This window comes from Poromitra crassiceps, assembly GCF_964638095.1.
Source record: "Poromitra crassiceps genome assembly, chromosome: 1".
NCBI lineage: Eukaryota > Metazoa > Chordata > Actinopteri > Beryciformes > Melamphaidae > Poromitra > Poromitra crassiceps.
Genome location: NC_139623.1, coordinates 100,995,554 through 101,011,862, shown reverse-complemented (window position 1 = coordinate 101,011,862; position 16,309 = coordinate 100,995,554). Strand labels below are relative to the sequence as shown.

Below are 16,309 nucleotides of genomic sequence, written 5' to 3'. Positions count from 1 at the left end.
AATGGAAGGAGCATATTAGTTTTCCAAGACAAGTAGATGTCAATTACCATACATTTATTTCTAAAAAAAAATATTACAAAAGAAAGATTTTGTAATTATTGTTATTACAAGAAAAGTTTCAGTAAGGGGACATTCACACCAAAAGCGTTTTTGGAGCTGCCGGCACCTTTCTGCAATTCATTCTCTATGTAAGGACGCGCTAAACGTGCTCCTCTTTCAAGGAACGCACCTGGCGTTTAAACGCTGGTGGCGTCTCGTTTTTTTGGCGGAGCGCTTTGGGCGTTTTTAAGCTGAAAAAGTTGAACATTTGGAAGAAAAGCGCGCTGCTCGTCTTTTCACTGCTCCTACATTTTCTCCTCCCAGAGGGATCCTCAACCTCCGCTGCTGCCAGAATTGGCAATAATCTGGCTTTCATGTTGTCACTGAACAACATCAAACAGACAAAACCAGCTGGCTACCGTCCATGTATTCGTTGTGTCCTAATCTGTACTGCGCGCGACTGCAGGGGAAAACAAAGCGAAGCGCAAAAAAAACCGCTCTGCGCTGTTTTGTGCACGATGGAATCGCTCTCAATATTATTTTCATAGCGTTCTAACTGAAAAAAGCGCTTTGGGTGTGGACGCCACCTAAGAAGAGAGAAAAAAGTGAACTCTGTCCTCTGTATCAGGAACATGCAGCTCTCACTCTTTGTGTTTGGTTCCTATAACATTAAAGAACATAAAAACCCAGTATTACTTATTACACACTTTATTTGTATTCCTTGATTATCTCTTTCCCAGTGACCTGGTGTCATCCCTGAGTAGTGGTTCTGGTGTTGCTGTGTCGGGCTCGGCCCAGTCCCTGTCGGTGAAGGCCTGGTTCCGCTGTGTTCTGCAGCAGCACCTTCACAAGAACCCAGATGGGTCCGACAGAAGAGCAGGTAATACTACTAAATGTACAAGTGCACTTCGCAATGCAATAATAAAAGAACCCACTGTACACCAGGCAGGGCTCCCACTAGGGCATTCATAACTACTGAATTTTAGTAGTCATCGACTACTCCCAAAGGCTAGTCAAATAGTCATGGGATATATATCATGATGATATATATATATATATATATATTCACCCAATAAAAATGATCAACTCTCATCAAAAGGTTCTCAAAAAAGGGTTAACTAACTTGGGAGTATGTGAAATAGCCATTGCCCAATTCAGCCTCGCTCTGTTTGAAGCCAACCCGGAAAATGCATTCTTTCGAATGGCCAGTGGGGGGGCGACGTGGGTACTGCACAATCAAAGTACATGCAAGTCAATGGAAAACGAATCAACTTTTCTATCAGTCTATGTCTTAAATAAACAGTTTGCAAATTAGTTTATGGTCTGAATAAACAATTTCAAGTCTTTTTCATGCTCTCATGTCCTCCGTTTTCTAAATGATTGTCCCATTCCGAGTTTAATAGACGATAAACACATCAGATAAATAAGAACAGTAATACTTCCGACCAGACAGTAGAGGCAGCAATGTGCCGCAAGGCATCTAGTCTGCAGGAAAGCCATTCGAATAAGCAGAAGAAGTTTCGCCAGACAGCTCGCTAGCAGATTAGCATGGAGCATGGATTAGCCCTGGAGGTCCCAGGTTGGGCTTTGTCCCAGAACACATCATCCACTGCCTGCACCTTCAGCAGCACAGAGAACTACTGTATCTACAGCTCTACTGGCCCTTCCCTCCCACAGCTCATCTTACTGTCCATCAACCTTATCTTTAGGGATGAACTTCAGTGAGCTGCTGAATATTCAGAAGCAAGAAAGTCCTTTGGCTGGGCCATCATTCACAAACTCATGGCCTAGTCCATTTCCACACTTCCCACAACGCACCTTATAAGCCCCAGGTCTCTCCTTGTGTTTGGACACACTGTCCTCCAGGACGGTCTCTGAAGGCCGGCCAAGGAGACGAGTGCTCTTACTTGGACCTGCTGGAGAACAGCTGGTGATCACACTTGGCACATGCATAAAACCCTGGTTTGAAGTTGTCTTTAAAGACCTCTCCGCCGGAGAAGGAAAAAGCGACATGACTGCTCTCACTACAGAGCTATTCCAACCTATGTTCAATAACACACAGCAGCCATCACAATTGCTTGAGTGACATCATAATTGCTCGAGGGACATCAGCCTAATCTTATCTTTCTTAATCTTGCACTGGTGGGCAGGCCAGGAGCAGTGGGCAGCTTTCTTGTGTACAGCACCCGGGGACCATCTTCAAACGTTGTCGTCCCTGGTCAGATCACAATCTTTTTAGTGGAGGTCCATACCGATGTTGTATGGAGGAACCCTATGGGAGCACAGGGAGAACATGCAAACTCCACACAGAAAGGCCCTTTTGAGGAGATAACCCAGCTTGGGCCATAGGCACTGAAGACATGGAGGGGAGACACCCTCAGCTCCCACAGCATCCCAGGCGGGAATCAAACCCAGGACCTTCTAGCTGTGAGGCGACAGCGCTACCACTGTGCCACCGTGACCCAGAGTTGCTTAGGAACCTACAAGCAGGTCCTGAGCATACTCTCAAGAATGGTACCCGGATGGTGGTGGTGTAGATGATGGACAAGGTGGTTGAATGTGAGATTTCTGTAGGGACAAACAATGTGAAAGGATCTTCCTCACCATGACAGAAATGATTAGCTTCCCTTCACCTTTGTCAGACGGCAGTTCTCAATCAGAATCCGTCTTTCTCAGTTACCATCAACAAAGGTCAAGGGAAAGAGAATGAACGAGTTGGCATCTACCTACCTCGGCCAGTGTTTGCTCATGGCCAGCTCTACACAGCCTTCTCCAGGGGAAAGCGAGCTGGCAGCATGAAAGTACTTATTGAAGGTGATGAGGAGGCAATAACAGACAACATTGTCGATAAGGAGCTGCCTGTAATCCTGTACTCATCCAAACATTTCCATAACTGCACCCATGGTGCATCATCTCCAGAGTCATCATCATCTCCACTCTACAATTTCTAGTATTGTTTATTCCTAAAAGCACAGATGAACGATTAGTTGACTGATGCAGTGGTTTTGATATTCGACTAGTCTGTGAAACCCCTAGTTCCCACTGGTCATGGAATGTCTGGAATATCGTGAAATTTTGAGAGGCATTTATTCAGACAAAACGTTTGATAAACCTGAGGGAAAATAAATGTTCCATTTGTAAGTGTTTGTACCTGCATTGTTGCCAGGCCGGGCTGTGGACGAGCAGCTGTGTGAACTGACCCGGCTGGTGCTGAGGCTTCCGGAGGTGGACAGCCTGCTGCAGAGAGCCGGCCTCCAGCCCACAGCCACCAGGCTAGAGTCCAGTTCAGCCCTGGAGATTTTTGTTAAGGTAACAGATGCTTACAGGTAACAAACTGCCGATACATCAGTGGTATCCGCAGCAAAATCTTACATCTCCATGTATTTTTTAAATTTGACAGTACATTAGCCTGGCTTTAATGTATCATGAAATATTATACATGTGGGAGATGATGCCTGCAGTCAGCTATAGAAGAAAACTTAGTTTTTGCAGGACATCATTATGATTTACATTCCTACTTCCCTAGGATGTCCTATTTTCCTACATGTGTGCATGTGCTTTAAGACCTACTCAGCTGCATCAAATGTATCCCATAATTGTGCACTACATGTGATGTTTTCAGAGTGTATTAACGTTAGTCAATAGTCATATCTGGTTACTGGGAAGTCCCAGTGACAGTAGTGGTATCTACTTCAAATACTGGGATGGCAGCTTGCATTTACATGCAAATGTTGGCAAATGCATATCCTTATCTGCTTTCTCATACATTGTCTTTCTTTCTCTTTCACCTCTCTCCTTTCCATCTCTCCCTCACCTTCTCGCTCCTCTTTTTTCTTTTTCTCTTTCTCAATTTCGCTGTCCTTTTTCTTTCTGTACCTCTTTACAACTCCTGCTTCTTACTCCCCCTGGTTCCCTCTGTGTTCAGGCTGTAGGCAGCGTATACAGTGGGCTGCTTTTGTCTGAGCGTTCAGCCATGGTGACCAGAGCTCTGGACTACATCGGAGATGTCATGAAACACATTAAACCCGCCCTGGTCTCCAAGAACCACGAGGGCATACAGCTTGCCTATTGGGCTGTTGGTAGGTACAGGCAGGGCCAAACACTTTACACAACGCTCCGGGAGTACTGAGCTTAAATGACAGGACAGTTCTGTATGAAAATAATCAAACTATTTATATTATAGTACTTATATTAACACTGCTATTCTTAGATGCTTCCAGTAGCTTCCGATCATTTGCTCTAATATGAAAGAATTTTAACCAATATGGTAAAATATGGTATGTTGTTGTATAGTGGTGTTTTTGTGTATTTACTGTGGTCCAGGTTACAGATACTGTAGGAGTAAGGGATCATCTATAGTGGTGTAACTGAGACTGTGGTTGCCTTCATGTTTTTACTGTGTTCCAGGCTGCATAGTGAAGCACTGGAGCCCCCTGCTGGCCACTTCTAAAGCCCAGCAGCTGCTATTGCGCATTGTGGATGGGCTGCTGCTTCCGCACAACCTCACACAGCAGGACAAAGCACTCAGGGACAGCCTGCCTCTTTATCTACAGGTTAGGTCTGACACACAAACACACGTCTTGAATGATTGAGTTTTGAATTTGTATCATCAGAATTCAGTCGTTATGTTCCTAACTGTAGTCCATAAACCTAAATAGACATTGTCAATGTCTTAATCATGGCAAAGACACACACAGATATCCTGGTTTCAAATTTAATCTTGGACCTTTGTCACGTCACCGCCCTGCCTCCCTCTGATATATTCCCTCTCTTTCTCTCCATTGTAAACTGTTAGTAAAGTCAAAATGGCATAAAAAATCTATTTAAAAAGGCCCAATTTAAGATATCCCTTTCTTACTACCGTAAATTCCGGACTATAAGCCGCGGCTTTTTTTCCGTTTTTTGGCCTTTTTTGGCCCCTGCGGCTTATATAACGGTGCGGCTTATCTATGGATTTTTTCCCCAAAAAAAAAAAAAAATCTCTCTTTTTTAGCACTCTTTCTAACTATAAATCCACTTCTGTTTTAATTTCCTCTCTTGCCCTCTTTTAACAACATAACATAACATAACATAACACAACACAGGTAAGCAGAAAGAAAAAGACGAAGCAATCACTGCCATGAATGAGGAAATGACTCACCTGCTGGAGGCTGGAGATACACGGCTTGGGCTAAACTTTTACTCCGTGAAACACTATCGATTAAGTCCGACATCGCTCAGAGGTTTGAGCAGCTTGAAAACAAGTTTGAAAACGTGCAGAAGTCCATCCACTCACTCACTAAAGAAAATAATGCAACCGTGAACAGAGTTTCTAATGCGGAAAAGCGCATCAGCGCACTGGAGGACAAAAACAACACAGTGAGTCCGAAAGTGGATAAAATGCAAAAACATCGAAACGCTGCACACGCAGGTTGATGACTTAATCAGCAGGAGTAAAAGAAATAACATTCGCCTGATCAATGTAAAAGAGGGAGCTGAGATTGGTGACATGGACGCTTTCGTGGCAAAATCCTGTGTTACATCCTGGACCTGAAGGAAGGCGAGAAACCACCAGAGGTGGACAGGGCACACCGGGCGCCTCGGCCACGTCCAGACCCCGGCCTGCCACCGAGGGCCATCTTCATCTGCCTACTCCGCTGGCCCGACCGTCAACTCATCCTCCAGGCTGCGGGGAAGAAGCCCCTCACCTGGGAGGGTACGCGCTTTTTCGTCCGGCAGGACCTCTCCGCGTTGGTGCAACAGAAACGCGCAACATACAACAGCATCATCGAAAAGGTTAAAGTCAATGGATATCGCTTTGGCGTACTGTACCCAGCGAGACTCGTCATAACCATTGATGGACAGCGGCGGAACAAGAGCTCAAAGTGAAACTGCCGAATATCTTTTGAGTTGGACTGGTCAATAGTACTGTGAGTAACTAAAATAAAAAAATAAAAAACGGAATTCTCTCTTCTTTAGCACTCTTTCTAACTATAAATCCACTTCTGTTTTAATTTCCTCTCTTGCCCTCTTTTCACCACACCGCGGACACTGTGTGCACTGTAAAAAAAACAAAAAATACCATTAAAACACCCGCGGCTTATAGTCCGGTGCGGCTTATATAAGAAAAAAATAGTCAACTTTGAAGGTGCGGCTTATACACCGGTGCGCCTTATAGTCCGGAATTTACGGTACTTCTGAGGATTTTCCTCATTTCCTCTTTGTAATCGTATTGGGTATTTGGTTCTTACAAGGAGATAAGCAGCTTAACACACACATGAACACTTTTACTTAATGTGGACAGTCAGGCCATGCAGCAGGCTTGATGCACACGTTTTGTATGTTGTGATACAGAAGTGAAGCCTCATTTAAAAACCCACCCACTCATCTGTTAGTTCTGTGTTGGAGTGTTTCCAATGTTAACTCTTTCTTCTCCTCCAGGGTCTGTCAGTGGCTTCCAGTGTGTCTCAGTCTCAGGGCGCCTACCTGAAGAAGCAGCTCCGCTCTGTCATCAGCAGATATCTGGACCATTTCTTGCCTGCTACGCCTTTCACTGGTGCCATAGCCAACCACCCGGTGCTTCTGAGTGCCTGTGAGGCCAGCCCCAGCCTCCGGGGGGCAGCGCTGAGGAGGACCATCCTGCAGGTCCTCTGGTAGGTCTCTAGTGCAGGGGTGGTTTACCTCTCACTCACTTTCCACCTGGTATTAACTTGTCTCTCGTATCCAGATTGTGTCTACATATGATTAGGCTTGATTACGGTATGTTTATTGTTGACATTAAAATGAATCTCTACCACAGGGGTGGCCAAGCTTTTTTGGTTGTCGCCCGCACACAGAAAAATATAAGGAGTCGCGGGCCAAACAATAAGCGCGGCAGTTTTTGCGGCAATTTTTTTTGACCAGATTTAATTTCTACCTAAATAAATATACTGTATGACACACAGTTTATTGATGTGCTCACCTATTACAATGGGTATTTCTGTACGTTTTCAAATTTTCTTTTCCTGTGCCAACAGGTTAAGACAGAGATAATTTAACATAACATTAGTATTAAACATTCATTCAGTATTAAAAATGTTTAAAAATAAATAGACCAGGTCAGGGTACTCAAGTATAACCCATTTTCAATGGTTTTAAATTGAAAAACCGAAATGGGGGGAATCAGTTTTTTTGTTTTTGTTTTTCATTTTTTTTTGTTTTTCCGTTTTTTCCCCCGTTTTCGTTTTCCGTTTTAAACTTTAAAATGGAAAAACGTTTTTAGCAATTTTTTTTTTTTTTTTTTTTTTGCTTAATTCATGGTGGACCACTTAAAAACGGGCAGCGAGCCGCAGTTGGCCCGCGGGTTGTAGATTGGCCACCCCTGCTCTAGTATAATGTATCATAACCTAAATAAAATATTGTCATAAAGTAAATATGATAGTTTTGCATCTGTAAATAGAGATCTAAGCTTCTGAGAAATCTCTTCCTCTGCTTTCACAGCGAGAGCTTCTTGCAGTTCAAAGGCCACGCCCCTCCACCCCGCCTCGCATCCGTCCTGATGTTCCTATTGGAGCTCCTCAGACGAAACGGCGACCCAGACCCCCTGCTCCTCACTCTGCCCCTCCCCTCCCTGCTGCGCTGTCTGATGCTGGTCAATGAGCCACAAGGTAAGACCATGCTCATGCACACATACCCAGAAACATACAAAACACTATGAAGTTTGTACATTCTACTTTTTCCACATCCTGACCAAATCCTCTAATTCAGGTCTAAGTGTTTATCTCACTGAATGTTTAAGTGTTTTTATGCCTCCACTGGCCCGAGGCATTATGGATTCGGGTTGTCTGTATGTACGTCCGTCTGATGTTCGTTAACGTGATATCTGAGGAACGCCTTGACGGAATTTCATCAAATTTGCCTCAAACATCGACTTCGACTCAAGGATGAACTGATTAGATTTGGTGGTCAAATGTCAAGGTCACTGTGACCTCACGAACGCCATTCCCAAGTTCGTTAACGCGATATCTCAAGAGCGGCTTGTTGGAATTTCTTCCAATTTGGCTCAAACGTCCACTTGGACTCAAGGATGAACTGATTAGATTTTGGTGGTCAAAGTTCAAGGTCACTGTGACCTCACAACCGCTCGTTAACGCGATATCTCAGGAATGCCTTGACGGAATTTCATCCAATTTTCACATTTGGCTCAAACGTCAAAGTCTGGACAGACACGCATGTCGACTGCTGAGTGCTGACTTGTTGGCAGAGGCATATGTCCACGGTGCGGTCGTTCTAGTTTAAGTTTGGATGTAGATCTTATCTTATCTTATCCCTGTCTGTAATGTGGTGATGATTTGGTGTGTTTCCATGTCTGTGGGTGTATTTGACTTGCCTAATGAGTAATGAATTAATGCTATTCCTGTGCATATGTCTACAATACTTGCCAGTTTATTCTGGATTCCCCCCCTTTAGACTGCAAGATTTACTTATATTTCTTTATTTATATATATTTTTTTTTCGGTGGGAGGTGGAGTTTTTAACCTTGTAAGCCAGCTGGATTCTCGTGAGATCTTGAGATCAAGTTAAACAAAACCATCCATCTGGCAGTGTCAGGTTATGGAGATTTTCTTTCTTTTCTGATTTTGTGGGAGCACCACGCTATTCCCACCAGTTCCCTTCCGCCCCGAACAGGCGCCCCGTCCAGTCAGAGGAGGCGCTAGTGCAGTGACCAGGACACATACCCTCAATCCAGTTTTCCACCCGCAGACACAGCCAATCATGCCTGTATGGACCAAGCCTGAGGTAACACGGGGGTGCGACCCTCGTGTTGGTAGGCAGGGAGTCTACCGCTACACTACCCGGACACCAGGTTATGGAGATTTAACAGTCCCAGAAAATATTGCAAGAGCTTGCAATTTTTACTTTTTAAAGTTGTTCTAAATAAAAAATAAACTAGGGCTGTGATTTTTCCAGCTTCACTTCAAGTTCAACACAATAGGCACTATAATCACAGTACTTACATCAAGTTGATGTTTACAATTTTCATCAATCTTCACACTGTGGGGCAAATAATACAGAAAAGAGCACATTTTGACAATCAAGTTTTTGTTTGCAGTAATCATAGAGGCGCTGTCTAATGGTGTCAGTCTTTTCTACAGTGAGGAAGACGAGCACAGATGCCCTGCAGCTTGTGGTGGAGCGATGTGCTGCTGCATCTACAGACGGACCATGTGACCAGATGACCGCTGTCCTACGGTAATTGACAATAACAGTAGGAAAAAATATCTGCACCTGTATTACAGCTGTCTCGTGTTGTTAAAAACATTTTGTTTCTAGGAGTAGTCTAGGTTCTATCATACCGCATCCACATATAGGCCTACCTTTGGAGTGTATTTTACTGTACAATAGATCAATATAATAGATGTGCGCTCTCTGAGTACACTTGTCATTTACAGTAAAAGCCTATCTTATGCTTCATGTCATGTTCTTTTGTATGTTGCCCCATGTGCTCGCAGGTCATTTGTGGAGGAGAATGAGGGCATGTATGACAGACAGGTGTACAGCGTCCTGCAGACAGTGGCCATTTTAGATTCCCCTGTGGTTCAGACTCTCATTCCCAGCCTGTCTCTCAGTCTGAGAAACACTGAACACAAGAGAGGACTGGGCAAGAACGCTGCCTTGAGGTGAGTAGTATGCACAAGCACATGCACACTGCACGCCACGTGGACAGTATTTATTTACCAAAACTGTACACACTAGAAGCACTTGTTGCCCCCTGAAATAGGCGTATTCTGTTGCTGTATGAGACTAATAATGTCACTACTCAATCTCTTTGTGTGACAGGAGTGCATACAGGAAGTTGCTGGACCTCCTTGGGGAGAGTGGCCAGGCAGAGATAATCTGTCTAGAAGCGGACTAAAAACAAAACAATTAATTTGGTATAAGAACAAGACATAAAGAACCTAAGACGGACAGGACCTGGATTCAGCTCACAGAATGTCGTGTCTAACCTTGCATGGCCACTGGGATGCGTGCAAAATCACGAGATCACGATCACACAACAAATCCATTTAGCCGAGCTCCAATCTATTGGTTTGAATCAGAACCACCAGTGGTTCACACCAATCAGCATCCAGAGGCAGCTATGGGCTGGCTTTACTTGTGACGACAGCAAGAAGCAAACCTGTGAGATAGATGTGATCGACAGATGGTTCATCCAATCACCTGCCAAGTAGCTTTTTGAAAGTCCCTGCCCCTTTCAAAGGTTTCCTGAGCACGTTCCCACATGGTTCAGGTTATGCAGTGTCAGCCATACCGACCTTTTCTTTTTTCTTTTCCTTTTTAGAAAATAGCAGAGCAAAATTCTAACTTTGGATGGCCATCAAACATGGACATTGCCATGCTGTCTACATGGTATTACAAATGATAGTTTAGTAGATTTCATTAGCTCTCTAAACTATTGTAGTATGTTGGTAAGTCACAGTATACATACGAACATGTGTACATGTATCAACATTGTTTCAAAATGCCTCATCAGTTGCATTTACTGAGCTTTGAATGTTCCTCAAATCATAGACCATAAGCCCAGTATCACTAGGATGTATCTATTGTACATATTGTAGAGGGAGTACAATTTGGATTTGTACAAATGCATTATTGTTGAAATAAGATGTGAAAATAAATATGAATGGACTTATATTGGTCTCACTACCTTTTTCATTTCAGTTATAGTGAGAGAAATGAGTTATATGGGCATAGAAATAAAGACTATAAAGAGTATTTGTGTTTTTACCATGAGGTGCTGGATCTGTCTCTAATCAGTTGGCACTATGAGTTACAGATTTGATGACCGTCGTGGGCGAGCCCAAAGAGTTCAGTAGGAACAAAAGTGAGTCAAAGAGAGCGTACAGTTTGTTCTATTCATCTCTTGCAATGTGGATTTCTTCCCCCCTTTTTTTTGCACCACCTCATTGTAATCACATCAAGTCTCACTCCTGTCTCCCACAATCACCAAGTCCCATTTTCTGTCATTGTTGGTCATATTCTAGTCTCATCTCATCTGTTCATTGGCGCTTTCTGCTGTATACTGTATTCCTTTTCACCAACAGTATTGGAAGTGGTGGAGAATTCATGCAAAAGAGGATAGTAGAGGTGATGCCTTAAATTAGTGTTCAATTATCTATTGCTTATGAATAATTCTAAGGGAAGACTTGTCACTCCTCATCTTCCCACAGTCGTAGCTTAGTAATATACCCCAAACAATACATAACAGGGTGTGATGTTATTTATATGGGATCTCTTTATTCTGCAAAGATGAAGTGTCTACTGTCTATGTATTCTTCCATACACTGTTTTGCGGTAAAAGAAGGGCAGATCAGGGATCACCTTTTCTCTGGACAAAGTAAAGTGATGATTTTTTCAAAAACCAGCACAATTCAGTGTCATCATATAGCTTTGCCAGAGACGGTCAATATCAGAGCGAGACACCCCAACTTCATGTATCTGTGCCACAGAGGTCTCGCCACTGCCACGCCCACTTAGGAGACTGATCAGCCAATGAATTTTCATACCATTGACAGACAGCCTGTCAACAAGCTGATGACCACGCCCATTTAGGAAACCGTAAGAGTTAAATTTCTTATTATTGGTGAAGCCTGCAGTCGGGTGTCTCTATATTAAAGGTCTCTGGCTTATTCTCTTCTACATATAGTTTGAACAGATATGCTCTGAATGATAACGACCAGACGTTCATTTCAACATAAACAGTCTGAGGTCAACAACAGACACACGGTATATCGCTGCTGTTGCAGAGAAATCAAGTAGCTGCAATTTTAGTGTTTCACATAGTTGAACTGAAGGTTATGGTAACCTGTTAAGCACCCAATTTATAATTTCAAAACTACATGCAAATCAGAAAATAGGCATTGTTTTCTAATTAGGAAAAAAAAACGTTTTTTTTTTTTTTTTTGCAGATAAGTGTTTTTCAGGCCACAACAGTGATTATGGAGGTTTGATGGAATGATGTGGTCCATTGGTACAATGCAATTCAGATTAGATGACATGACAAGTTATATAGTGGTTTTTAGCTAGACAAGCACCTATAGCCCTATAATGGTTTACAAAAAATGTAGCTGTTTTTGAACTCTTATGGAAAATTCAGTCTGGCTTCCACTGAGTTGTTCAGGATGGCGTGCATCTGCTTATCGCTAGTCGGATCAAAGCAATCCATATCCAGTCATCAGATCACAGTCACTTCATAGGTGGCAAGATTGGTGTTTAGTGTCTGTCCACTTGGGGGATCTATGATCCTTCTGGAGCCATCATTCTTAACTTGCTCAGCAACTCTTCACTGGACATCCTGACAGGGTTCTCCAGTCATACTGGATTGTGGTGACATTGGCTTGTTTCTGCTTGCAGAATAGCATGGCTGTTGTACACAAGTACATCAGGAATATAAGGTATTGTTATGTCAGAGAAATCCCTGTACACTATTGTGACAGAGATGCTTAGTTCCAGGCAGGGTCATCAATGAGCTGGGACACGGTACTGAAAAGAGCCTCAATCCAGACATGTGGCTCCAGAGCTGAGGGACTTCAATCCTCTGGTCATGTGTTCATGTTTTCTGACATCTTGTTTAGCAGTGATATTAAACGGCTCCTATCCTGTGGTGAGGTACTTGGAGTGTCTGTAGGTTGGGACAGGTGAAGTACGGAGCAGGGAGGAAACACGTTGCTATCCCGTTGGAGGCGAATGGCAGCGTTGGACCGTAGAAAACCTCCTCCTTCCCTTCTGTGCTCACATCCAGCACCTGGAAAGTGGTAGGTTATATTGTGCTGCCTTCAAGTGCTTTTGGTTGGAAACAAATAACAAAACAGACAGCAGTTTTTTGGGTACCCGTCGGTTTTAGAAATCAAGCAGTGCAGGTACTGCATCAGCATAATTAATTGATTGCTGTATAATTGACTTTTACCTCCATGCTCTGCCCCCCAAACGTCACTTCTTGGGCATCACAGAAAATCACACGGTGGCTCGTTCATACGTATCAAACTTGTAATTATGATATTTCCAATAGCACTTGAAGGCAGCATTAAAACATGGCATCAAAATCTTTTCAATATTTCCATATGCTGGGGGGGTTCTCTTAGTGTTTTTTTTGCATACATTTTTTGTTTTACTGTATCACAGCACCACATCATCCAAAATACCTGAATATCATTCTGTGCAATAATCCTATGAACATCACAGCTGTTCTAATGCTAAGCCTAAACAGCAACATCGCTCACCTGAATACATGCCAGAGGCTCGTTGGTCCAAATGGAGTACCCCCCCACCACATAGATCCTGTCATCATGGACTGCTACTCCGGACTCGTTTTGACCTGGGGAGGACAGAGACGACACAATGCTTCAACTGTGCCGAGCAGAGCGCGGTCTGACAGTATGACTCCACGTCCCCCGAGAGAGAGAGGGAGAGATAAATGAAGAAAGACAGGGGGAGGGAGGGCAGGTTGTTCAAAGAAGCAAGCTTGAGCTCCTGCTCTCCTTCCTGTGACTTTGTCTTCAACTTTTGCAGAAATGATACAAGGGATCCAAGTTAAAATAAGAGGCGGAAAGTCACCAGGGAATAAGGTCAGGAGGGAAGAGTGAAGTGAGCAGAACATGCTGGATATACAGCAGGGAGGGAAGAGTGAAGTGAGCAGAACATGCTGGATACAGCACACAGTCAGGAGGGAGAGAAGAGTGAAGTGAGCAGAACATACTGGATATACAGCACACAGTCAGGAGGGAGGGAAGAGTGAAGTGAGCAGAACATGCTGGATACAGCACACAGTCAGGAGGGAGAGAAGAGTGAAGTGAGCAGAACATGCTGGATACAGCACACAGTCAGGAGGGAGGGAAGAGTGAAGTGAGCAGAACATGCTGGATACAGCACACAGTCAGGAGGGAGAGAAGAGTGAAGTGAGCAGAACATGCTGGATATACAGCACACAGTCAGGAGGGAGGGAAGAGTGAAGTGAGCAGAACATGCTGGATATACAGCACACAGTCAGGAGGGAGAAGAGTGAAGTGAGCAGAACATGCTGGATATACAGCACACAGTCAGGAGGGAGAAGAGTGAAGTGAGCAGAACATGCTGGATATACAGCACACAGTCAGGAGGGAGGGAAGAGTGAAGTGAGCAGAACATGCTGGATATACAGCACACAGTCAGGAGGGAGAAGAGTGAAGTGAGCAGAACATGCTGGATATACAGCACACAGTCAGGAGGGAGAAGAGTGAAGTGAGCAGAACATGCTGGATATACAGCACACAGTCAGGAGGGAGGGAAGAGTGAAGTGAGCAGAACATGCTGGATACAGCACACAGTCAGGAGGGAGGGAAGAGTGAAGTGAGCAGAACATGCTGGATATACAGCACACAGTCAGGAGGGAGAGAAGAGTGAAGTGAGCAGAACATGCTGGATATACAGCAGGGAGGGAAGAGTGAAGTGAGCAGAACATGCTGGATATACAGCACACAGTCAGGAGGGAGAAGAGTGAAGTGAGCAGAACACGCTGGATATACAGCACACAGTCAGGAGGGAGGGAAGAGTGAAGTGAGCAGAACATGCTGGATATACAGCACACAGTCAGGAGGGAGAAGAGTGAAGTGAGCAGAACATGCTGGATATACAGCACACAGTCAGGAGGGAGAAGAGTGAAGTGAGCAGAACACGCTGGATATACAGCACACAGTCAGGAGGGAGGGAAGAGTGAAGTGAGCAGAACATGCTGGATATACAGCACACAGTCAGGAGGGAGAAGAGTGAAGTGAGCAGAACATGCTGGATATACAGCACACAGTCAGGAGGGAGAAGAGTGAAGTGAGCAGAACATGCTGGATATACAGCACACAGTCAGGAGGGAGAAGAGTGAAGTGAGCAGAACATGCTGGATATACAGCACACAGTCAGGAGGGAGAAGAGTGAAGTGAGCAGAACACGCTGGATATACAGCACACAGTCAGGAGGGAGGGAAGAGTGAAGTGAGCAGAACATGCTGGATATACAGCACACAGTCAGGAGGGAGAAGAGTGAAGTGAGCAGAACATGCTGGATATACAGCACACAGTCAGGAGGGAGAAGAGTGAAGTGAGCAGAACATGCTGGATACAGCACACAGTCAGGAGGGAGAAGAGTGAAGTGAGCAGAACATGCTGGATATACAGCACACAGTCAGGAGGGAGAAGAGTGAAGTGAGCAGAACATGCTGGATATACAGCACACAGTCAGGAGGGAGAAGAGTGAAGTGAGCAGAACATGCTGGATACAGCACACAGTCAGGAGGGAGGGAAGAGTGAAGTGAGCAGAACATGCTGGATATACAGCACACAGTCAGGAGGGAGAAGAGTGAAGTGAGCAGAACATGCTGGATACAGCACACAGTCAGGAGGGAGGTAAGAGTGAAGTGAGCAGAACACACTGGATATACAGCACACAGTCAGGAGGGAGGGAAGAGTGAAGTGAGCAGAACATGCTGGATATACAGCACACAGTCAGGAGGGAGGGAAGAGTGAAGTGAGCAGAACACACTGGATATACAGCACACAGTCAGGAGGGAGGGAAGAGTGAAGTGAGCAGAACATGCTGGATATACAGCACACAGTCAGGAGGGAGAAGAGTGAAGTGAGCAGAACATGCTGGATATACAGCACACAGTCAGGAGGGAGAAGAGTGAAGTGAGCAGAACATGCTGGATATACAGCACACAGTCAGGAGGGAGAAGAGTGAAGTGAGCAGAACATGCTGGATATACAGCACACAGTCAGGAGGGAGAAGAGTGAAGTGAGCAGAACATGCTGGATATACAGCACACAGTCAGGAGGGAGGGAAGAGTGAAGTGAGCAGAACATGCTGGATATACAGCACACAGTCAGGAGGGAGGGAAGAGTGAAGTGAGCAGAACATGCTGGATATACAGCACACAGTCAGGAGGGAGGGAAGAGTGAAGTGAGCAGAACACACTGGATATACAGCACACAGTCAGGAGGGAGAAGAGTGAAGTGAGCAGAACATGCTGGATATACAGCACACAGTCAGGAGGGAGAAGAGTGAAGTGAGCAGAACATGCTGGATACAGCACACAGTCACGGTACGTGCACATCTACAATGGCAAATTCGCTTTTCCGCTGTGTCGCAGCGTTTTGTGGGCGTGGAAACCAGCTTCCAGCTTGGAGCTGTAGCCTGTAGAAACGTTCTCAGGTCGAGCTACACAGGAGGGTGGGGGGAGGAAATGTGTAGGAAGAGCTGTCATTGGGTAGCTTCAACGAAAGGTCCC

General features: G+C 44.6%; 2 protein-coding genes and 1 pseudogene across 3 annotated transcripts in view; 1 reads left to right on the top strand and 2 right to left on the bottom strand.

Moving 5' to 3' along the window:
* mms22l (MMS22-like, DNA repair protein) overlaps positions 1-10,273 on the top strand; it is a 33,123-nt gene extending 22,850 nt beyond the window's left edge. The window contains exons 18-26 of the mRNA XM_083635337.1: positions 780-919; positions 3,206-3,348; positions 3,965-4,118; positions 4,447-4,592; positions 6,460-6,671; positions 7,498-7,664; positions 9,153-9,249; positions 9,510-9,677; positions 9,838-10,273. Coding sequence (XP_083491463.1) covers positions 780-919; positions 3,206-3,348; positions 3,965-4,118; positions 4,447-4,592; positions 6,460-6,671; positions 7,498-7,664; positions 9,153-9,249; positions 9,510-9,677; positions 9,838-9,913 — 1,303 coding nt within the window. The 3' untranslated portion in view covers positions 9,914-10,273. The remainder of the gene's footprint in view (positions 1-779; positions 920-3,205; positions 3,349-3,964; positions 4,119-4,446; positions 4,593-6,459; positions 6,672-7,497; positions 7,665-9,152; positions 9,250-9,509; positions 9,678-9,837) is intronic.
* LOC310785065 (methionine-R-sulfoxide reductase B1-A pseudogene) lies at positions 1,723-2,789 on the bottom strand (annotated as a pseudogene). Its single transcript has 2 exons — positions 2,770-2,789; positions 1,723-2,063 (listed from the first exon to the last, which is right to left on the bottom strand). The product of its transcript is annotated as a methionine-R-sulfoxide reductase B1-A pseudogene (transcript).
* A 2,367-nt stretch (positions 10,274-12,640) lies between the features above and the next one.
* The window catches only part of klhl32 (kelch-like family member 32), a gene marked incomplete at both ends in the record, with an annotated part of 31,262 nt that continues 27,593 nt past the window's right edge, over positions 12,641-16,309 (bottom strand). The window contains 2 exons of the mRNA XM_083642261.1: positions 12,641-12,802; positions 13,278-13,372. Of these exons, the coding sequence (XP_083498387.1) occupies positions 12,641-12,802; positions 13,278-13,372 (257 nt within the window). The remainder of the gene's footprint in view (positions 12,803-13,277; positions 13,373-16,309) is intronic.